This window comes from Bombus vosnesenskii, unplaced genomic scaffold (assembly GCF_011952255.1).
Source record: "Bombus vosnesenskii isolate JDL3184/JDL3185 unplaced genomic scaffold, Bvos_JDL3184-5_v1.1 scf7180000016279, whole genome shotgun sequence".
NCBI classification, from domain to species: Eukaryota; Metazoa; Arthropoda; class Insecta; order Hymenoptera; family Apidae; genus Bombus; species Bombus vosnesenskii.
In genome coordinates, this window is record NW_022884348.1 from 222,072 (window position 1) to 247,374 (window position 25,303).

At 30.8% G+C, this 25,303-nt stretch overlaps 2 protein-coding genes across 38 annotated transcripts in view; one reads left to right on the forward strand and one right to left on the reverse strand.

Moving 5' to 3' along the window:
• Window positions 1-9,786: 9,786 nt before the first annotated feature.
• Window positions 9,787-22,557, forward strand: LOC117242869 (cytoplasmic dynein 1 intermediate chain-like). Of its 37 annotated transcripts, none has more exons than XM_033509872.1 (14): window positions 9,787-9,939; window positions 10,366-10,486; window positions 10,564-10,660; window positions 10,738-10,843; window positions 10,930-11,060; window positions 13,422-13,559; window positions 15,232-15,252; window positions 17,987-18,034; window positions 19,508-19,684; window positions 19,824-19,980; window positions 20,059-20,431; window positions 20,687-20,918; window positions 20,997-21,424; window positions 21,569-22,557. In XM_033509872.1, the coding sequence occupies exons 2-14, from the start codon at window positions 10,385-10,387 to the stop codon at window positions 21,728-21,730; spliced, it is 2,172 nt and encodes a 723-aa protein (XP_033365763.1). In that variant the 5' UTR covers window positions 9,787-9,939; window positions 10,366-10,384; the 3' UTR covers window positions 21,731-22,557. The 37 variants fall into 37 exon arrangements, with proteins under 37 accessions (XP_033365763.1, XP_033365766.1, XP_033365767.1 ...); XM_033509875.1 differs by having other exon boundaries at window positions 19,532-19,684; XM_033509876.1 differs by having other exon boundaries at window positions 13,422-13,535.
• Window positions 22,558-22,625: 68 nt separating this feature from the next.
• The window catches only part of LOC117242875 (scavenger receptor class B member 1), a 39,669-nt gene continuing 36,991 nt past the window's right edge, over window positions 22,626-25,303 (reverse strand). Inside the window, exons 9-10 of the mRNA XM_033509914.1 lie at window positions 25,173-25,291; window positions 22,626-24,782 (exon numbers count right to left, since the gene is read on the reverse strand). Of these exons, the coding sequence (XP_033365805.1) occupies window positions 24,354-24,782; window positions 25,173-25,291 (548 nt within the window). The 3' untranslated portion in view covers window positions 22,626-24,353. The remainder of the gene's footprint in view (window positions 24,783-25,172; window positions 25,292-25,303) is intronic.

A 25,303-nucleotide genomic window follows, 5' to 3' on the forward strand; every position in this document is an offset into this window, starting at 1 on the left:
CTCTATTAAAAATTATTACAGATTTTACGATATTTTGAAATCTTCGTGTTATTTTAATACTAATGTACTTGTGTGTTATGTAAGTAGCGTAAGTAAATGTTACTTTAATACTATAGCTATTACGCGAAGATATTATACTCCTAATATAAAATTCTCGACTGCGAATATTTATACTTTTATTGGAAATTTAAATATGCAAAAATACGTAATGCGCATGATATGTGCAAGGATATGCAAGCTACCCAAAGTGAAGCGCCTGTTATAACGTCGAAGAGGTGAAAGAAAGCTCCATTTAGGTATCGTCTCTAATTGTATTCACGCACTTTACAGATTTCAATATGAAATTCAAAACTCAATTAACAATAATCGAAACACAATATCTATCTATCCAAAGACGGTTCTATCACGCTATTAGCTATCTTTGTCGTTCGTCGTTGAAATTAGGAAAACCATTGTGAAAATCAAACGTAATATAAAGAATAGAGTGCAATCAAGGGAATCGATTGATAAGAGCATACGCGTCACTTGCAGACACGTGACTACCAACGTTCATCCCCGTTTGTCAACCTATTCACCCCTGATCTATTCTCGTGTCAATAATAACAGTTAGTCGATGCAAGCGTGTCCCATGTACCATGGAACAGTCGCTGTACGTGTGTCTCACCATCCATGTCGCACGTGCTTATATGATTACAGAGGAGTAGGAGTTCACACGGGAGAAGATACATGAATGAACCAACGTACACACGTATATGTATGTATGTACATACGTAGGCGTCAACCACCCTTCATTCACCCCTAAGTGACTCGTAGTTTCGATTGAAGAGAGTGAAAGTAAGATTGTTCCTCAGCGTGTACAGAAGCTTAGAAGGGAGTTAAGAAAATCTCTTTAAGAGAAGATCAGATAAAAGAGCGATGTCTGCCTATCCTGTCGAGGAAAGTTTGTAATTCATACAGTTCATCCGGAAATTCATTATATGCAATTAATCCAATTTCTCGTCGTTATTTCCGATCGAGTTATCTTTGAATTTTTGTTACAAGATAATTTATTTCAAGCACTTCGTTCGTAGAATTATTCTCAAACATAATTATATTCTATTTTAAATATACTGACTACTCGTCAAAGTTTAATTTTACCGTTAAAAAGCTGTTTAACGCGAACCATTCTTTGGGATTAAGTTTTTAATAAATTTATTAATTTAAGTTCATCGATATAGATTTTATCGAATAAAGAATAAATTGCTTTCTTTATAGGAAACGAACAACAAGATTATAGAAAATGATAGATATTAATATTAAAAGATGAGATTACAACGCGAATGTTTAAAATTCGTAGAAAAATAAATCTCTTATTATTATCGAAGACTAAAAGGAACGCGTAGCAAGAGAACAATAAAGAAAATGCGCGCACTTTGACGAGGCTTACTCTTCACACGTATAACAGTTCTTGTGAGTTTATTTCCTACAACCAATGAATTTGTTCTGATTTGCGAGCATTTTGAAAGCACGTGCTCAAGATCAACGGAAGCAATTTCTGAAAGGATTTTCAGATAATACAATTTATCCAGCAACGGTTGCGCACGTGCAATGTGTCAAATAAAAGATTACGACACGTGTTGGACATTATATGGCATAAAAGATTACATGAACTTGGAAACGATTGTATTCGCGCAACGAACCTATACATATACAGATACGTATAGGAATATATAGATAAAACATAGAATGCATAAGGAAATAAGTCGAGCAATTAATAATCATATTCTTTTCGTTATAATTCAAATTAATATAATATATGTACTTACATGGAAATTAATATCTAAAGGATATATCTAAAAATATAATTTATAAATAACGCAATTAAATCGATATAACTATATAATCTGTGTAATGTTTGTATAATTTATATAATTTGAAACAATATTTACAATTTGTAATTATTAAGAGTTATCATTTATTCGAAGCTTCTTCTATCTTTGTCTATAAAATGTATAAAAGGCAAAGTGACATTCATCAACGCTCGAACCAAACTAAAATCGTCAACAGTTCGAACGGTATGCTTCTTTTATGACATAGGCATCGGATAAGAAAAGAGAATTCGGTATATGGGCCCGTCGTTAAACAATAAATAAGCTGTTCTAAACCAAACTCGAGTCCGAACGAATCGACAATATTCGTCAATCGATCGAACACAAGCCAGATAAATAATTATTCGCAACTATAACAGTGTAACGCGACAAATTCAGAAACGAAAACAATACGAAGAATATCTATATCTAATAGATATATAGATAGATATATATAGATATTATTATCTTTATCGTTTATTTTTCATTGCTCGCATTTATTATTGGTATTCCTCGTAAAACAACAAATTGTCATTAAATATTAATATCCTTAAAAAGTGTATGAAAATGCAATGTTCAAAAATGTACGAAAAATGTGAATCTTCCAATTGTTATTCTGTAATTGTAGAATAACTGTATTAAAATTGTAGAATAACTGTAAAATTATAATTATAAAAATAAAAGTTTCAAACACGATTTGAATAGACATTGAGTATTAATACCGTAACTGGTATTCTGATCGATGTTCACGCTTACGGGGCGTATCAGATATATCAGTCAAGCAATTAAATGCAAGAAATTTTACTGGTCTCGACGTTAATGGTACTACTGGCCTACCGGAGAAGAGAAGAGAAAGATAAAAAAACTTAATTAACTGTTCGCCCAAAGGAGAAGCTAATTTTGTCGCATTTCCAAGGTATCGCAAAGAAAGTCTGCGAATAGTGGTGACATTGGACATTTCTCCGAGCATACAAGATCCAAGAAGTGACTGGCGGAGGTCTTTCCTCCCTTAAAATCTACAGTTAAAACGGTACGAAGGTAACATAGACGGCTATAACATTAATGGATTGAATTTTCCAATTTTCGAAAGTACTTTCTGTTAATGTTGGAATCATTATTGAATTGAAATTTCAATCATAGTTCGGAATCCTAGTGATGAATTAACCGTATTGCAATAAATTGCACCGATACTTGATTGATTTTATTTAACGAAGTACATTGAGTTTATTATTTATTCAGGTGGTTACTAGTTTGATGTAATTCGTAGGAAAAAATGAAAAAACTACTCGGTACGTTATGTAATTATCGAGAAGAATATGCTATTTTGAAACGAACTGTTCGTTATATATCGCTTAAACAAAATGCTTGCAATAAATAACGAATAGTCTCCTTTACAAATTAAATATGGTTACGGCATTACCTTAATATCTTTCTAAATTCATGTTAAGCTTGAGTCTATCTTTAGTATAGTGATTTAATTTTAATACTAATAGTAATAGAATTAAAAATTTAATAATACATCGCATTAATCGTGAATAATATATCACAATAAGAATGATTGTGATATGTTACTATAAAAGTAATATTCTGTCGGATCGAATAGTTTTAAACGCCATAGAAACTTTCACGATAACCCAATAATAGCATCAGTTTCTATTTAGGTGACATTTAGTAAATATTATTAATTCACAGTGCAATTTATAATAGTAAAATATTCCTGAGTACGTACTGTGAATATATATTTCGTAAATAATTATATTCTACTAAAGTCTATTGTTCTTTCAATTTAATGTAATTAAAAGTATACGTAGAAAATGTTATCAAATACAATATTAATTAGTTTAAAAAATTAACGCAACAATTTTAAAGAGCTCTACTACCTCTACGTAAATGGAATATAAATTTTAATGTGCCGAAGCAGTCGTTTTATAATACAGTACATAACGTATATATATTTTAAAATATCTACTTAGATATTAAAGTGGTTATTCGTACTCGTATATTAATTCAAAGATATTAACCAAAATATTTTCGCAACGTAAGTCTGTTGGATACTAATGGGTAACGTTCATTACTGGAGTATTATGTACATGGGATAACATGTAAGGATACCGGTTAATCCTACGTTGATATGCTGAAATTCTCGTTTCCACGAGATAAATATGGCGATCCTGAATTTTGCAAACTCAACATTTCTCCTGCAGCGTTGTGCAAAGATACACTCAGAAATGTCTCGCTAGCGTTGAAAAGGCATATTTTCTTTCATATTAACAGTTCAAACATGTTAAAAATATTCTCAAATAAAATTTTCCTAATGTCATATAATAACCTTTAGGAAAAATTTCATCGTTTAATTTTATCGTTGGTTTATTCGTTCTTTTAAAAATTGTATGCAGCGCTTTACGTTAATTTATCTTTTTTCTCCATGAATATGCATTTCGTGTTACACATCTGTCAACGATACGTATTTAGCTCATAAAGTAAAATGCATGGAAAGAGTGTCAAGAAATCGTATTCCATGGAAATGTAACAAATACGACGTAATATAATTTACAAAATCTACTTGATCTTAATGATCGTAAATTAAATAGAAATATGTTATAGAACAGGTAGATCAAATTATTCGCCGATGCATGTATAAACAAATATTCGAGGTGTTCACAGAGATATAGCGAATAAAATATGCTTTTCCTTCCTAGAATATACTCCACTATAGCAAAGCGTAATTACCGTAATATCACCAAGATGCAAATAAAGCGCATTTCTCACTTGAAATATTAAGATATTATCTATACGTAAATACGATGCGATCAGTATACGTACATAATGTAATCGGATGTATAGAGAGCAGACATAGCAGGTAAAAAAAGAGTCGTAATTCGTTTATATTTACTGTCAAGTTAGAAAAAATCGTAATTCTCGCAATAAGCATTCATCGTTCAGTCTACCAGCTATGTTTACGATATACGCATTTACCGAATCTCTTAGCTCGGCTGTTTCAATTTGATGCGTTATTAATCAAAAATTCGTCATGGTTCTCCTCTGTACGCTTTCATTAATCTTTGATACACGCGAAAAGTACATCGCATTAACGTGTCGAGCCGATAACATGGAGAAAAAATATTACCTATCTGACGTACAGCATACCGTGGAAATTAGTATTCAAAGGACCGATAATATCGCGTTAACGGGCCTTTCGTATTAGGAAACTTACGGAGTATTGATTTTACCGAACCTTTAGGTAAACTGCGTTGAGCATACGAGGCTCGTTTGATCGACGAATTAGCGCCGATAAACTTTTCTAACCATTTTCCATGTTGTTCAACCCTATTTCGTTTTCTTTACGATTCGAGTTAAATAAATGCCTATCGAGTCGATTGAATACACGAATCGAAGTACAAGTACGTATTCCAATGAAGATTCATAAATCTTAATATGTGAACTTGAATAAAAATATTTGCTTCGATTATGAACAGTGACCAAGCTAAATTATACGAGATATTTTTCGAAAGTAACTTTCGTTTGAGAGAAAATAGATGCTTCTATCGTTTGTTGGCATTATTTAACATAACTCTATACACGAGTGTCTCGAGCAAGTATTCCAACATTGGTAGAAATTTTTTACAGATACATTGGGTGTTTTGCGCGAAAAGAAAATTTTGAAATTTCGTTAGCGTTGTTACGAGATCCGACTATTATGATTATATTGGTAAAATTTGAAATAAATCTGAAGATGTGTACGTGTAGAAGTTACAAGATCATAAAAATATTTAAACAGCCAGTCAGATACTATTAAGGCACAATACGCGGTGGAATGATCTTCAACGTCTATTTTATTTTAAAGCGATTATTCACCCTATGTACTAACTAAAATACGTAAATTAACGTTGCACGAAACGAAAGAGGAAATTCTCTAACTCGTCTCATCACGTGGACGTATTTAGAGAAACAGATAGAAGGATTATGACGGTGATGAAATTTTTAAAGATGAACTGTAACTCGTTGTTTATACCACGACGTATTAACTAGGCGAACAACTCGTTGGTTAAAAGCATTATACGTAGTATGAAGGCTACGGGTAGAAACGAGGACAGGTAATGAAGTAACTAAGGTAGATGAAACGAGGTACGTTGTTGTAACTTTGCTTTCTAGCTCTCAGGACTAGTGTGGATCCACTAGGTGGTTCATCAGTTCAGTCTGTGGCAAATGTGAGGTTACTTCCATCCTCTTTCATCCCTTCGTTCACCCGTACTTTCTCTCGAGGCCATCAACTCCCTGTCCCCTTGCTGATCTATAGAGAATCCCACACTTTCCCTCTTCCTACACCCCTAGCCTGAAAACCAGACAAGACTGACCTTTACTCGTTTGACCAGAGAGGTCAGAGATCCGCTTACGCTGCTACGAATTTGAGATTCCGTAAATCCACCAAAAGTTTGACCTACGTCACTGGCTTTCCACTTATCTGGCAAACATACAAGGTTCGTGGGAACATACGAGACTATATAGTTTCCGACACGATGAACAGAAATTGCGACGTAACGACGAAAGGAAATCCATGTAAATTCCAGTTTCCTTTTCCTGAAAAGCGATATTCGGCTATCTACCATTACTGTCGGACTAGCGAAATATTAGCGGGATATTCGATTCCTGCGGGACACGTAATAGGTACAGCCAACAACGTGTATTCATAACACTATGGATCCGACAAATCGCCGAATTTGCAGAAAGCAAGTTATTTTTATAATCGCCGAAAGCAGTTAATTTCCCGATACAATATAAGTAAGCGATATATGTATTTGTACGTAATTAATTGTACGTAAAAATTTATATCGAGGAGAAATCAAACAAATTTACACGTAATAAATAATTATCATCTAGCGATTATAAGTATACTTTTCATTTTCTCATTCGTTGACGCTATCGTAAATTCTTATTTTAACGAATCGCATTCTTATTTCTGTCTATCATAATAACACTCAAAATATTTGATTCAAAAAATCAAGTACCAAATATGGCAAGTAATTATTTCATACATTGACTATTGGATGCAATGTATGCGAATACAATGTTTATAACCAGTATCTAGCATCTAAATTTCATTTATACGTCGTGGTTTATGTATATCGATAAATCTTTATTTGCGTTCTCCAAATACCGTTCGTTTAAATTATGTATATATCGAAAACATCAATCAGCATAATCAAACCGATATCGAACTATAAACTAAACTCAAGACGAATAAATTCGAATTACAGCTATGTTTTATTTAAATGAAAACGTAATTTGCTTCATTGTTTTATCTAATTACTTGATAATTTTATGTATTTATTGATAATACTTTTAAAACATTGATTTATCAGTGTGAAGACTACCCGACATTTTAATCCTCTATAGAATTATCGTTATTCGAGTAATTTCTTTGAAGCTTTTGACAAACATACCTTGTACATACCTTTTTCCCACTGAAAATAGCGTATATAATGAAATACCATTTCATAAATTAAGTATTAAAATAATTGAGTTAATATGGGGATCCTAATAGTACCAGGTCTAAAATACCAGATAGTGACTGACAATCAGACGTTTTATCGTGAATCTAATTATTGACAAAAATAACGAAGTCGAAGTGGGTAAGAAGATATAAAAGGAGGGAAAATGCACTATCTTATTCGCTTTTGTGAGCGATATAGCAGCCGGTATACACTTGATTCAACAAAGCAAATCAGAGTTCGACACGCGAAGTCGGTATGAAGCATCACGCGAGCTATGGCCTCCCCCTTGGCCAATCTTTTTCCTGGTTTCTTAGCCTTGCCCGTGCTTCCTTGTGAAATTAGTGTCAAGCTAATTTCGCGGCTGAATTTAGAAAACTTCTTTGATCGTGTGTCTCAATGCTAGCCAACTAACTCTCCATGATCAACCTTCTCCCTTACTCTTTTCTTTCCCTTCCTGCTACTACGCTATTTCCTTGAAATAGCAATTGCTTTGTAACGTCGAGTACATTACGGAACTTCTTACCGAGTTAATTTTCGACTTTCACGCTTTTGCGAAAAGGAATATGCATGCGATTCTTTAAGCAACCCGACTTTTGGTGATATCGAATATGTACTTTTTATCTGTTTCTTTTTCTTTTTTCGTGTCTTACGATAAATCATGAGCCGTTGAATTTTGTCTCGTCAGGTGATATTCGCGAGACAGTTTATTATATCGAATAAGAATATACACATAGCGATGAACAACAGTATTGGCACAGACCAGCTAACGTAGTGAATTCCTGTGTGAATTTGTAAAAAACATCATTCTTTATTCTCAATCTTTTTATGAAATATAAAAAGTAGGGGATTGTGTGTGAAAATAGTTTTGATATTGACTTTGGTTTTTTAAACAATTGCGTTTAAACTTTATTTCGGATAATTGCTACGAGGGATCTTTCTATCTCGGTGGATTATTTTTTTGATTCTAGGTCGGTTCCAGAACGGTTCCAGAATCGATTCTTACAGATGTTTATTATAGGAATTCTAGGAGTAGGAGGAATTTTTTACGGGAAATTCAAATTCTTTTTTAAATTAAATTACTTTTCTCAAAAATGAAGCAGCAAATAAAAAGTCGCTATTCTGTAGTTTCGAACTATTTTTTCATGAGAAATTCACCCATATCCGATTGTATTACCCGTATCGAAATATCCTGTATAAGATAATATTATCAATATTGCGATAAGAATCGAATTATCAAAACATTTGAAATAAGTATAAATTAATATATGATTTAACATTTTACATCACATACATGTGCATCATACATTGTACATTCAAATTTTTGTTTCATTCTCATCAAGTATATATATACATAATATACATATTATAGTATCCACCAAGTATAGTATAAACCAAAAAACATTATTGCTTATATTTACACATTGCTATACTTTAGTATTTAAAAATACTATTTAAAAACTTTACTTTATCGATTCAGTGCATATTCGATAGTTAGAATTATTTATATACCGTTGAATATTTGAATTTGGCGCCTATATTCAATGCTCATATATTACAACATATACTTGTATATATTTATGTATATGTAATATAACATATACGTAGGTTTATATGAAATTTAACGTGTGAAAAAGAGGAAAAGACGCAGAGCAGTATTCTTATGTTTACGTTTACGTATGTTTACGTTTTCTTGTCTTTCATGCGCCGAATTTGACAAATTAAAGTTAATCTATCTACTAAACTAATAGTTTTTCGACATAAATAGGTTAATACTTTTCTGTGGGGAATACTCTACAAAGTACTCTACTGTATCGATTAATGTTTTAAAAGTACGTCAATGACACTTACTTGCTTATGATGCCTAATGAAAACTTCGTTAAATGAGGAGAAAAAAGAAAAACGATCGCTATTTTGAATACACACACACACGACGCGTTCAAATTAAACTCGTAAAATATTTTGATTCTATTCCTACCGCAAGAGTGCGCAAAGAGCAATATGAATCATAAAATCAAATGCATACATTGTACATGACATGCATAATGCGCATAGTATATACATATGTGCATACATATTTCTGATTTAAGAAATGTTGATTCTATTTGTGTAACAAGATTCTCAATTATATTACAACAGCTTTAAAACTAGTATGCTTAATTTAGAAAAAATGTTTATGAAATCTGTATTTGCAATTCGTGATCTTTTCTTGTAAATTGTGAAAAGATAATTTTGGACTTTTTGAGAAAATTATCGAGGACATATTACTTGCAAATATATGTGTATATGTATCTCAACATTAACGTTTATCTTTCCTTACTAAATACAAGAATAATTTTATAAAATACAAATACATATATATAGCGGCCCATAGAAGATTTCTTTACCGCCATCTATCGAAAACATTTACAAATCACATATATGGACATGCAGGAAATCGTATCGAGTATTCCGTTAGTACTTAGTACCAAACATTGATACCGTGGCGTTGTTGTTGCAATGCAAAAGGTTTGCATGTCGGGCGGGTCGATTAGATGATGTAGAAATCGAAACTACAATCATTTTTGGCATTCGTACCTGTGAAATACGTTGCACGATAAAAGGTGAATGTATTCTACGTTTTTCTAACTAAAATGGAAAGTTTCGAATTAATTCATTGCGTAAATATTATTACATGACAGATGGACATTCTTCATTGAATTCAGTGCAGAACGTTGTAACATGAATATTAATTATTGTGTTACTCATATCTATACCACATTTTTCAATTTTTAAATCGTTTGCTTTTTCATATCTGCGAATATTTATTATTTATATATATATATATTTATCACGGGACAAAAATTGACCTAAAACTGACGTCATAGAACAGAAATCAATAATCGCAGTAAATCCGGTTGAAGTTCCGTTAATAAATTTCGTGAAACCTGTCAAGGATTTTGTAATCCTAATAATGATCAAAATCTCTTCGTTAAATACGTATAGCCTCAAAGTTTTTTGTTAATGTTATATTGTCGAATATTGTTTAGGTGTTAAGAAAGTAGCACAATGATGTCTGACAGAAAAGCAGAACTTGAAAGAAAAAAAGCCAAACTTCAGGCTATTAGAGAAGAAAAGGAAAGACGTAGAAGAGAAAAAGAACAGAAAGATGTAAGAAATTTTTATTTAAATTTAATGTTCTTAATCATTTTACATGTTTATGTATCTCTTAAAATTTTGTATTAAAGGTTGAGGAAGCTACAGTTCGTGCTGCAGGAACGGATAAAGATCATCGGAAAGAATTGGATGCTATGCTTTCATCCTTGGGTGTAGCACCAGTGTCAGGTAAATAATTAAATTTTAATGTTATGTTTATTTTAGTTTCATAGATATTACTTTGACACAATTTATTTTGTTCGCAGATGTCTTATCCAGTTTATCTAGTATGAATTCTTTGACTCCAGAACAAAGTGCTAATGCTACTCCTGATGCTAGTTTACAGCCATCCAGTATAAATTCTGCTCAGAGGTATTTATATTATATTGGATAGTTCTTCGTATACTTTATATAAAGATATATATTGGATTATTTAATTTCTATCATTTTTTTGATAGCAGCAGTGCTAGGAAGAAGAATCGGGAACTAACGATTGTTTCTGTGGCACATACCAATATTCCTCCGAAAGAACCAGTTGTTTATACCAAACAAACACAAACTATTCAAACATCGCACACATCTCACGACGGTGAGTCACTATATTCAATTTTTAAATAATTGCACTTTTGTGTTGCTCTTAATTGTGAATTTAGAACTATATATAATCATTTAAAACATTTTAATATTTGTGTTACGCTAATGTTAATTTAATCGAATTAAAATATCACACGAATATAAGAAAATATAATCTTTTTGACGTTTATAAAGAATGAATTGATTATAATGAAATATATGTTATTATTATATATTTTTTATTCAGTCACGTTTATATATTTAGTTATTTATTGCATCGATTGTTAATCCTTTGTATTCTAAAATTGTCAATTTCATAATAGATTCATTTAAATGTAAATTTATATTTCTTCGTAGTAAAGAATTAAAGTTAAAAAAAAAGAAAGAAAATTAGTAGTTGAATTACAAAAGGAGTAGATCCGTCCGTATAAAAAAAATTTTTCTCACAGCTTTTTATAGAAAAAAATCAACTTTTAGTAGTTACTCGATCACGTATGATTACATTTATTTACGATATAAGACATTTAATATATCTTTACAATTGTTATAATTGAATAAAATTCCCTATTACTATAGTTTGATGCATTGATGAATAGATGTAATCCGATGACACAAGAAAGAACATTATCAAGCTTGTAAAATAACAATAAGGATTAGAATTATTTTGGTCTCATAATATTTAGGCATAGATAAAGATAGTGGGTTATTCGATGATAAGTGCTGATCAATTATCTGATTTTAATTGAATTTTCAATCCGTTTTTGTTCTAAGAAAGCAAACGTTTTTATAAAAATGTTTTTCTATAAAAAATTAGCTATTCTGTGACCAAGATTTTGGTTGGATCGGTATATTCATCGATAAATTCAAATCAATATATATTTGTTAGTTGGTATAGTTGGTAAAGTTAGTAAAGTTAGTAAAAAAATCTTACAGAATAAGATTTTTGTAAATAAGGATAATTTTTTCATCCTAACTTATAGCTTGTTTTCCTCTATGCATTATTAAAGATTGAAAATCATTATAGTTGAATTTTGAAGATTAGAAGATATTAAATATCTAAATTTATTAATTATGTTCACAGAAGAATACAAAGGATTATAAAATGTTTGATACCTTTTTAGTATTTTGAAAAATGCTATCACTTTCACATATGCCTATATATGGTTGAATATGGTAAAGTGGGTGGTGTATATAAGAATGTATATTTTTAAAACATATATGCCATTACTGACAATATTAATAGGTACCTAATACCATAGCCAGATGTAATAATACATACATTGTGTAATAACACACAACCAGTCACATTATTTTATTTGTGATCTTGATTTTATTGTGATAATAATGAGAATTGGTTTACTTATTTATGTTGTATTTTATGATTAATTTTAACTAATGAGGAAACTTACATATTCTTAAAGTTTGTTCATACTTAAAAATAGCATGTCACATATTTGTAGCAATACTGGTGTTTTATTTGTCTATTTTTTTATTGTGTGTATTAGCTTTTGTCGAACTAAGTTTCCAGCAGTTTTCAACACTTAAAAAAGAATAACTATAGTCATGAATATAAGATATCTGCTTAAACAGTTTTTGCATATATTAACAAGTGAATTCATTTATCTTTAATAATGTTTTGTTGTTACCATTAATAAGAATAATAACAAAGAAGATTGTGCTTTTAATGTAAATTTAATGTTATTGAGGAAATAATAAGTCTATCGTGATATTCAAGTATATTATGTAAGGGTATTCTAACAATTATATAGTGGATGTTGTAATGTTTTTATTTGTACACTTTTACATACTTTGTAGAAGAAGTATTAGTAGAAATGGATAACACTTAACAAAATCGGGTTATGGAAACAAATATTATTTTTCTTGGTGATGGAAACTATTTCCTTTTTTTATTTTCACTTTCGTTTTATTAAACCGCAATTTCAGTTGGTTATGATTCTTAATCTTTTATTTATCTTGGAATTTTCTTCTTAATTATATAAACATTTATAAAAACTGTTGAAAAGTTGGGGTTTTTTAATAATTCCATTTCTTATACCACCTACTTTACTACAAATTTTTTGAATTATTCAAATACTAAACAGTAATATTTTTGAATATATCATTCTTAAAATAAAACATAATTCGTTGAAATATATTTTTTTATAATAAAGTTTACTTTTTTAGTGTTTCTAATAATAAAGTATTATTTTATTTATGATTGTTAAACTTAAGAAAGATATTTGGTATAAAAATGTGGGATATATTACGTGTTACATGCGTGTCCCGTTACCTAACTGAACTTGCGGCATTATTAAATATACGCGTATTCCATTGTCTTGCGATACAAACGGTCAAATCAACTGGTGTTGGACATAAGGACTGTCCGCATCTTCTTCTGCATACACCATCTACTCCTCCTGTTCAACAACAACACCAACTCACTCTTACTCCGCAGGCTACTTTGAGACTGACTGGTGGCGTCCCAGGAAAGGTGGGTCTGCACCAAACTACCTATGTATGTTCTGTCTTCTTTTTATTACCTTTCCTATAATTGTTGTACAACAATATATAATAGAGGTAGATACACAGATATCTATATTCGCAACAGAGGAGTGTAGAATCAAAACTGATAATAGTTTCTATTTATATTAACTTTTATCAACTTTTCTATTCGTATTTCTATGCAGTATCTAATATTATCAAAATTGAACCGAACGATGATTATATTTGATTGATTCTACAATCTCAGTTAATTTACAAGTATTGTATATGGAGATAGATATACAAGATATATAGATGTATTGAAATATTAAGAATTTAGAAATTTCCCATTTTAATCTCTGAATTGAGTACAATAGAGAGTAAAGTTGAGTTAAGTAAAAATATTTTCAGCTGTATTAAGTAGAAGAAAGGAATTTTTAAAGAATATTAAAAATTTTAGTTTTCTAACATTATGCAGTTGTAATATATATATTTTATCTATCACTACCATATACAACGTCCACTTGTTTGCATAAATAGGCTTCTAACATGCTTTATATAATTTAATTTAATAATATACTAACAGTCTATTAAAGTTATACAATATATTAACATTAGGCGTCCTGTTTGTTGGGAAAATTTAAAGTTTATTACAACAATAATTTAGTATACCTTGACTCATATGCGCTAGCATTAAATTTATTATAGCAAACAGATAGATGATTATTATTGATGCTTTAATAATTTGTGAATATGAATATTCGTAGAAAGCAATATTGTTTTAATTGTAACAATTATTATAACATATTAGAAATCCAGTTACTTAGTATTTTGTTTAGTACTTAAAAAGGGATATTATGTTCAAAAATGTTTGTATGTCATGTCTATTGTTTTTTATCTATTATAGTGTGCAAAATGTAGTGCATTATAAACTTGTCTAGTACTCTAACAAAACTTTTATTTCGAACAATTTATAGCAAAATTTATTTCTGAGAAACTTAGGGGGGTGGAAATAAGTGTGACAAGGAATGTAAGTGAGATATTGAATATTGCTTATTAAAAGCATCCATTGGTAGTCACATTCGATAAGAAATGTTTTATAACTTCTTGTTAAACATAGTCAGTACAAAATTTAAGAGGTGTTGAATTACGGCAAAGATTGAAATTATACTGTTTGAATCGTACTTCAATAATGCAAGAAGTATTGAATATGTATGTTTCCTCTTACGCGTAGGAACCGCAGCACAGCACAATATAAAAATTTACAAATCTATACCCACCTAACTACATTCAGCGTATAAAATTCTTTTTTTGTTTTTTCTTTTTCTTTTTTTCCTTAGTACGATTAAAACTTCAGTTCTATTTAGTATCTAACAAACGATTATAAGAAATAACTTATTTTTATAAAGGCAAATATATTTTTACCGAGCACGTGCAATATAAATTTTAATAAGAAAAAATGCTATAAATGCTTTGAAATAAGTTAGTAAGAATGAAACATATTATTTAATCCAATTCCAATTATAGACATTTGGCGCAAAAGTATCGTATATTGTTTTCTTTTTATTTGATTTTTTCTAGATATTTTATTATCGAAACTTTTTTCTCTTAAAATGCTTATGGTCTGAGTGTAGAGAGGTGCTATTAGTGTAGTGCATTCTTAAAAGATTGTAACTAAGTGCAATTTTTTTCCCTCCTCTTCTCAGCTCATGCATTCGACTATTACGGTAAGTTATGATTTCTCTTGGTTTTCAACAAGTTTTAGGTTCAGATTTAGGTTTAGATATATTCCATTTATTCTCTTAGAATTGACAATATGTAAAATGTAAACGAGATACAAATTTAAAGCATTAGGACGGAATAGATATGTAAAAGATGAATTCCATATGCGAAAATCTAAATTTTTAAAATTATAATAAATTTTAAAGGTAAGAGAACCATTACATGGATTAGCTAGTAAGCTAGAGAATGCACTCTCTCTCTCTCTTTTTCTCTCTCTCTCTCTCTCTCTCTCTCTGCCTCTTTCTTTCTACCTTTCTCTTCAGCTCAAGTATTCATGTAAAAGTTTAATAGCGAAGTGAGCTATATTTGAATAAAATTTATCAGTATTGTAGACATACAAAATGACTCTCCACCCAGAATCTAGAATATCTTCGCTACCTTATATCTTGCTTTGGACTTTTTGGCTCTTTTACTTCTTATATCAATATTTTTTTTTTTATTGGTGTATTCTATCTTTAGTTTCTGTATTTATCATTTTTTTGAGAATTTATCTGACATCCCGATTCTGAAACGGAAATATTTTAACATTTATACATTTATGAAAGCATGCACTATAGATACTTAAATGAGAAGAAATAAACACGCATAAATGTATAAATTTTACATTTCGAAGTATAATAATACTAAATACTTGTTAAAAATTGGAAACCAATTTATATGCAAAACACAATGTACAGAACACATACGAAAGATTATTGTACAGAAGTTGAATTGCAAAATGTAATTCCATGTTTCCGATACTTTAAATACATAGTAAAAATATTTAGCCTTTATATTCGTTAGCGTTAAATAAATATATTTTGAAAATTTGTAGACTACCTTTGGAGTACTTAACTATCCATTTACAGACAGAGTTAAAAAATTCTATCGTAAAAAATTTAAATTTTGTATTTTATTTATATTTCTGTTACGCTTAATGATATCTTTTCTATTAACCGAAATATTTCTCGAATTATAACATAATTATAGTATAGAGTAATTCTTACAGAATAAAAACATATTTGCTGATAAAACTGTATCAAGTAATCCTTGCCAATTTTTTCATTAATACAAATTTTTCGCACTATAAAAGTTCATAAAGTAAACTATAGACATTTTTAACATTCTGATATTTGATAAGATTTTATAATAAAGAGTACACTTAAACAATTTATCGAATTATTCGATATTGTTTGAAACTGGGATTGTCTGAAACAAAAAATATTTTATTGTGTGAATATCCATTGACAAATCTTGTCACAACTTAACGCACCTTCCAGAGTTCTCGACGCGATTTCACGGTTATAGTTTTCGTAGTTACTTGGGTTACTGCAGTATACTAACATGGGAGCGGGTAACATATGGTGTTAAAGTTGGTTAAATATTGTATAAACAAAGTTTTCTTTTTTTTTTTAAATAGAAGAAAAGAACACACAGCAACGAGTTCTGTGGCTTGAGCTTTTAGTGTCGCAAAAGTTCGATTTGCAGATGTTGCTTTTTAACAGCACGGTTTCGTTTTTTGTGAAAATGATATAGCAAGAAAGTTCATTGAATTAGTAAAAATTAGAAATTGTTTGTTCACATAGAAATACATTTTGTGAAAATAATACGTATTTCAAATGTTATTAATATTTTTCTTCCGATAAAACGTCTCTTCGTATTATTTAAACTTTGTGATAATACTTTTCTTTTAATAAAAGCTATTTTTATTTCATATCTTTCAAACGGATTGAAATATGGTGAATTCATTCATGTAAATTAATAATAGTCGGAGATGTCAGTCTATTATGTTAAAATATTTCAATTTGGTCAATATTCTTCGTCTTCGTCTTCGTTTCTTCTTCCCTCTTTTTTTTTTTTTGTTGTTGTTGTTCTACAAAAACTTATTTCCCAAAATTTGTAATATTGCGTTTTACGATGTAATCGATTTATTAAAAAATTACTATTCCCTTAGATCGTTAAATTAGCGACGTAGTTGTAAATGAATAAAGAGATTACAGTATACGTATATATGATGATTTTTAACTGAAGTTTGTTGAAAAGCCTAAAGGGATTGCAATTTCGTAAGATGTACGTGTATCGTCGATTTAATTTGCAAAAATTAATATTAGAAAAAAATGCTATAAGAAATGGATTTATTAATTCAGTATGTATATATTACGAAGATGACGAATTTTGTTATAAAATCAAATTTAAAGGTATATAATAGGTATTTTATACAAAGATCAGAAAAAGTTTTACATTGTTTATCGATCCCTTTAGAGCATAATCTTGTTAACAAATATGATGATGTTTATAGGGTATATTACTATACTATTTGCATGTATATAAATATATTTATAATTAATATTATCGTCTCCAATCCAATATTACCATTTCAATCTTTCTAGCTAATTGTTGATGTATCTTGCATGATAAAGGAGAAAACATTAACGAATAGATCTTATACGTAATTGTAACTGTTCGATCAAAATGCTAATGAATTCAAAATTAATCGATAGGCTATTTATAGCGTATATTTCGCGTGCTATTTTTTTAGAATAATTAACAGGTTTTCTTATATCCATGAAGGATATGTATGTAAATATATTTTCGTGGCATACATCAATAATTTCCTATGAGAGACGTGAAATTAGATACAAACATAACTAACATGATAAAACACGTGATTGATTGACATTTTCTTTTCCCTCCTTCAAGACGAGTACAATCTAAATCCTGGTTTAGAATGGGAGGACGAATTTACAGGTAGGTAATCCTCTCTAGAGACGATTCACTCTACCTAATTAATATCACCGATACAAGGATTATATTCATTTTCACAAAATTGCATTCGACCAATAATTTTTTGTTCGTTTTTTTTCTTCTATTCAGTTATTGTATTTGTATGCACTGAAAGGAGGGAACTTGTACTATCAAATTACACTCGAACTTGCTTGATAAATCATCAGATTGTTAAGTAGTTTTCTATGGTTTTGTTTCATAATTGTAAAAACTTGCTTCGTTTGTCCTGCATGCGTAGATGTCATACATACAATTTTATGGTTTTGTTCAATCATTCGTCATATTTCACTACGCATGATCGAAGTACAACATAATAAATCATCGTTATCATTTTCATTTCGTTTCTCACTTAGAGGCAATTTTCTTTTCTTTTTTTTCTTCTTTTTTTCTTTCTTCTTGAAGTATAAATATGAAGTAGAACATTTTTTTTAATATTTTTTTTTCTTGTTCTTATATAAATTACATATTCTCTAGCTGCTGCATGAGACTTGGGAAGTTGCGTTAACATATCACAATTTTTGTATTTTTATTTTTTGATTCTGTATAATCTTCGATGTTCAAAAGTTGAGGAGAAAAAAGAGAGCTCTATTCGTTAATGGGTACTGATATTGAAAGCATTTATGAATCGATGTTTTATATACCTACAGTATAACGTAACGTATACTTCACTTAAAAAATCATCGATCGATCTTTCATTTACTTCGGCTCATTCTTCCATTTCATCTGCATTTATGCTAAAACGAAGGGTGGAGAGATATGTTTTCGGATGATTTTCATGTCAATCGTAAAATATCTCAGATTAAAATCCGATTTTTATTTACGTAATCCACCAACAAGCAGTCCACCTTCTTATACATACGTGACTAATGTCAATGCATGTGATTCAACCTAGTCGCCTCTCCTAATATCTGTATAATTTTTCATCTTTCAATCAGTTATTATTCTTATATTATTGTTTGTATACACATACGTAACTTTTATACGCTTTTACGAAAACTTTTGAAAGAGAGTTGCATCCCTTAAACTCGACGCTTTCACAGTTTCTTTATTTGCAAAAAGTTTATTTTATTTTTTGTGACGTTTCAATTACATGGTAGCTAATACGTTTCAAAGTTAAGCGTAATAATCAATATAAGAGTTGCACAACTTGCACAAATATACGAATGCATCGCGGTTTTGCTCTTTACTTTTATGCATTTCTGTTCTAGTTCGGATTTTAACGCGATAGGTTCTTCCAATTATTATTTTACGTAGAATATATCTTGTAGGAGATGCCAATGTCGTTTATCATGTAGCGTTACGAGATAGTATAGCTATCTTTTTCTTCTTTTTTTTTCAACGTAGAACATTCGAATTCTTAAAGTAGGGCATTTGCCAGAGGTAGATAGATATATCCAAGTTAGGGTACTCGTGGCGGAACCAGCTTATTCACCACAGTTTTGACATTTGATGATGGCCAAGCCGAAGACGAAGAGAACAGTTTGCCGCATATGGATGGTTTCCAAAGCAAGCTTCCTCCTGGAATTCTTCCCCATGGTTTACCACAGGTTAAGGAAGTGCAGCCAGCGGTCACACAAGTGGAGCAAGAAAAGGAAAAAGAAAAACCTAAAGAAGGTGATTTTCCTTTTGTCTTAAATTATACAACACGGAGCCTTTCGTATCCGAATATTCTTTCGATCTTCGTTGAAAGTAATCGAAATAGTTTTTACCGGGATCAAACTATATAATTAATTATATAAATACTAATTTACAGTACAAGAACTCAGCGAAGAAGAGAAACAAATGATTATACTATCCGAAGATTTTCAACGATTCCTTGATCGTACTAGTAGAATTGTGGAAAGGGCATTAGGAGAATCCGTTAATATTTATAGCGATTATACCGGTACCATGGATGGCGAAGATGGAATGTGAGTAAAGATAAATGTTATTTAACATTAGGATTTAATTATTCTAATTACTGTACACCAATCATTCGCTAATTATAGGGACGAAAAGAGTCATCAGCGTTTGTGGTTAAATCGATGGTTCTTCTGCGATCGATGGTCTCGTAATCGTTGTGTGACCTCGATGGATTGGTCATCTCAGTTTCCGGAACTTCTTGCAGCCTCCTATAACAATAACGATGACACTCCAAATGATCCCGATGGGGTGTGTTTGGTTTGGAACACAAAGTTTAAGAAAACAACACCGGAATTTATTTTCCATTGTCAGTCTCCGGTTATGTCGACCACGTTTGCAAGATTTCATCCTAATTTAATCTTAGGAGGTACTTATTCCGGCCAAATCGTTCTCTGGGACAATAGAGTGCAAAAGAGAACTCCTATTCAACGTACTCCACTATCAGCAAGCGCGCATACTGTAAGTCGTTTGATAAAAAGTCACTTTACTGTCATCGGTGAAATTTCAGTCCAGATGAATTTTGTTTTAATATCGTCGTCGCCTAACGTTGAATGATAATAACGATTTAATTGCATTTATTTAACTTTATTGATCTGTAAAATAATACAAAATGTATCGTAAAGGCTGAAAATTTTATCCATGATGGTGTAAACGTGACTTGTCTCGACGATTGCTTTCGATGATCGATATACATATCTTAGTTCTTATCTTCAGCATCCTGTATATTGTCTAAACGTTGTTGGGGCACAAAACGCGCACAATTTGATAAGCATATCGACCGATGGCAAACTGTGCTCCTGGAGTTTGGACATGTTGTCACAGCCGCAAGAGACATTGGAGCTTCACACTAAACAATCGAAAGCAATTGCCGCCACTTGTTTGGCGTTCCCCCATGGCGATGTTAATAATTTCGTTGTAGGCAGCGAAGAAGGAACTGTATATTCCGGTAAACGAATTTCGTGAAAAGAAATTAAATTAATAATTAACCTACAAACCGTTCTGACTCTCTGTATTTGTTCGATAGCTTGTCGTCATGGCACAAAAGCTGGTGTATTAGATTCTTACGAAGGTCATCAAGGACCAGTTACAGGAATCAGCACGCATGCTGTACAAGGTGGAATAGATTTCTCACATCTATTCTTGACGTCGTCCATCGATTGGACGATTAAGCTCTGGAGTCTTAAGGAGAGCAAACCTCTATATTCTTTCGAGCACAATGGTGATTATGTTTATGACGTTGCGTGGTCGCCGACCCATCCAGCTCTGTTTGCCGCGGTAGACGATTCAGGACGATTAGATTTATGGAATCTGAATCAAGATACTGAAGTACCCACCGCTAGTATTGTGATCAATGGTTCTCCGGCTCTTAACAGAGTTTCATGGACACCGAGCGGTTTACACGTAACCGTTGGCGATGATACTGGAAAGATTTGGGTGTACGATGTTGCTGAGGTAATATTACTTTTTATTAATCTAGTATTTGACTAATTTAGCTTCGTAAATAATTACTTTAAATTATCGATATATCGTTTAATTCACTTTCTAATTATTCTTCGACATTGAAAATTGTAAATATATATGTTTCTGTAAATATAGCATCTAGCGCATCCAAGAATCGACGAGTGGAACAAATTCTTGTACACTCAGCAAGAGTTGAAACATAACAAAGCGGACGAAGAACTGCATAAACTTAATTTAAGAGAGCCTACTTCATTAACTACCATACCTCCGTTGCTAGCGACATGTCCCCTCAGATAATTTTCTTTAGAAATTATTGATAAGATCGGCTTGAATACTTTAAATTTAAAAATCAAATGAATTTATAAAATATCTATAATCCTAAAAAAGAACTTAAGAGAAGCAAAAGAAAAGTGTATTGCACTAATTATAATTTATAGGTGTATTCTTAATTAAGACACCTTTATTCTGTATAAATTATTCAACAGCAAAACTAACGTATTAGTACTTCGTTCGTTCGTAATTGCTGTGTATCGAAACGGCTACAGAGTCCACGTGTCCAATAGAAATACCTATCTATATAGAGCAACTTTAGCTCACAATCGGTAGCTTATTAAGGATGTGTAGAACATATCTGTGCATGTAAATAATAAAACGCTATTAAGCACGAATTACGAAATCGACGAATTACAGAATACGAGAACGTAATTAAGATAAGAGATTCGACACCATCGGATAAATTGTAATATGATATTTTATTCTTCTGAGTTTTTTCTTTTTCAAAATATACATGTATTATTTTCAGAATTAATTTTCAAAAATGTAAATTCTTTTCACGCTAACGTTCTTACCACTAACATGTGGAAAATAACACCAATATTTAAACATTAAAAAAATTCTAAACATTCATCTAATTTAGTACGATAACTTTTAAATAATTATATTATTATTTATATTCTTATAAAAAGTTTGACGTGATATAAACCTCATCATTTTTTTGTAATGTGTAATTTATAGCATAGCAAGAATAGTAAAATTTATTGAACGAAGATTATCGTCGATTAAAAATGTAAATATAATATTATCCTTGCGTTATAATAAACTGCTGGGCTTTATCTAAAATGTGATACCGTTGTATAGTGCTATATCCAAATGCGTACTTCAGCTCGAGTCAAGCATGTTCTAAAGTATAAAATTTTTTTACAAAGGAATCGTTTAGCTTACAATTCTTTACACACTCGGTAATATTCTAAATACAATCTGATATAACTTTGTTAATTGTGTTTTGTAATGCGTATTTTTAAATTTAAGTTATAATAAATAATAATTATTATAGTAGTAGATAAGTTAATTATTTTTTTCAGTGATGCAAATAAAACTTTATTTAAAAAATTCACACGTTAATGTTAATCCACGTATTTTCAGATATAAAGTTAACCCATATTACTTGTTTCAACAAAAATATAGAATATATAGCATATAAAATTGTAATAAATTTTATTATCAGTAACAATAATTCACTTACCAATTGAACGAACGACCTAAAAATATAATAAAGCACAAAATTACGTACTTTTACGAACGATTAAAATCATAAAAATTTTGATCGTTGTTTAAGTTGTTCTCAAGTATATCTTTTAGGCTTACTGAAATATGCCTATAACGAAACTAATTAAGTGACATGTTACTTTTATAAAGTATTATTTTATGAGTAAGTAAATTTTATTGGTTGCCAGCTGTAAAATGTAATGCATATGTATATTATTATATGTGATTTTCACTTGGAACATTATTTTTAGTGATATTCGAAGATCCAATCGCAGGCGTTGAAATTTTAACGAACTCTTCGATTTTGTCTCTTATGATTCTAAAAACAACAAAACCCTAAATAATAAAAATCAAACATATTCATTAATATTATTCGATAATATCAATCGTATTCCTACATGCCTTCATTGAGTCTTGGCAATCGCTTGCTATTAACAACTAGCATACACATACATACATAGTACTAATATTCCACTTGTTAATTATCGTGCAGAAGTAACTTTATGTACAACGCGTACTCTATCGTAGTTAAACAAATTCGTTGAACGTATATATATACAGTGATTAGAAAAGGTATTTGCACAACACTCTATCTATTATTGCATTTAGACGCTGTTTGATTAGGTCCTGTAAGAGGAGGAGTAAAATGAGAGGAGAAAAGAAAAGAAAAGAACAAAAAATTATAAAAGGGTTCGATTTTTTAAGAAATACGACGCAACAATAACCAACAGGCTGACAAAAATTCCAAAAATTAGTTTCTTTTTTATGCGTATAGATTAATAGCTCGATGGAGAATTAAGACAGTCCCTTCTGCATCACACCGAGACCTACTCTTACAAACCAAATATCATATATTTCGTATTATTTAGTAGTACTTTTATACGAGGATAAAAGTTTGATACGTATTATGAAAATGCTATGTAGAATCTGATAAAAAACTGATAAAAATGCTTTATTGGAAAAAGAAGCAAATACTTTTTGTAGCCACTAAACTTCTCGAACATTATTCTTTGACCGCTTTGTTACCCGTTTCTGTTCGTCCAAGCACGATCTGTTTCGTACATCGACGATATAAATAAAAAGATGAAATCACAGATACGGTCGAAGAAAAGAGAAAGATTAAAAAAGAATGTGTAGGTGATCGTCGAATGTTTGCCAAACCCATGCTATTGCAATCGATATACATCAAACTATTGTTCAGGTAATTGGAAGGAAAACTTTGGTCTATAGTATCAAACGATTAGAAATCCTATGCTACGAGGCGATTTACGCGATTACTCGTCGCCGCTGTTCGCGATTACTCATCCGAATGTGAATCCAATACTATTCGTTTAATCGTTACAGATACAATCGTATTACTATTACAGCTAGACATTTATTCTATTCTTGCTGACTTCTCGTCGTTATCGTTACTGAGCAAAACGTATTGTTCTCGTGTAATTAATAATTTGTGCTGTCCATTTACTAACAACGTGGAACCTCTTCTTATGGTTCGTTTACCTAGTTCGATCGCTTCGTGCGTAAACATCACGTTGTTGTAAGCCTTCACGAAAACCGCGAATACGATTGTTATACCGACTAGAATTAATCCGTACGAGGTACAAGGGGCAGCAACGTCGCTAAATGTTGTTGCTAAATAGATCCATCTGCGGATAGAAGGTGTCAGTTCTTCGATACCCTCTTCGACCCACATAATAGGAAATACTATGTCGGGAAAATTCGACACCACGCCGATATATGGTTGGTGTTCCACCTTTAGGTTTAACTGAACGCGCACTTTTCCTTCCAACGGCACGCCAAGTTTCTATAAATCAAACAAGTTGCGCTGTAGTATACGCGTTATAGATATCGATTATATTAACGTTACGTGGCTTATAAGCTACACACATTCATATGTTATTTTTTAAATTCTATTTTATTTCATCATCGATCTTATAATATTTCGTCGACGTATTATCATTTCAGCGATACCAAACGATTCGTTCGCGACGACTAAGAGTTTATAGATTTTGGATCGAAGCAAAAAATTACAATCAATTGTAATCTTTTCCTCGTTCTTTTATAAGTAAACAAGAGATTTCGTTCATGGAGGATTAAATTGCATTTAGCATATAATTACAAATCTGATATTATTCGTCCTCTTATACGATACTTTTATTTCTTTTTTTTTTTTTTTGTTTTGAAAATTACTTACCGGTTGAATTTTAAAGTAAGTTTCATGTATGTCCCGATTTGGTTTTAATCCGTGTACTGCGTCTAATAACTTGGGATCAGCTTTGTAGAAATGCGGAAAGGAAAGGTAAACAGGTGCAGCTGAAATATTAA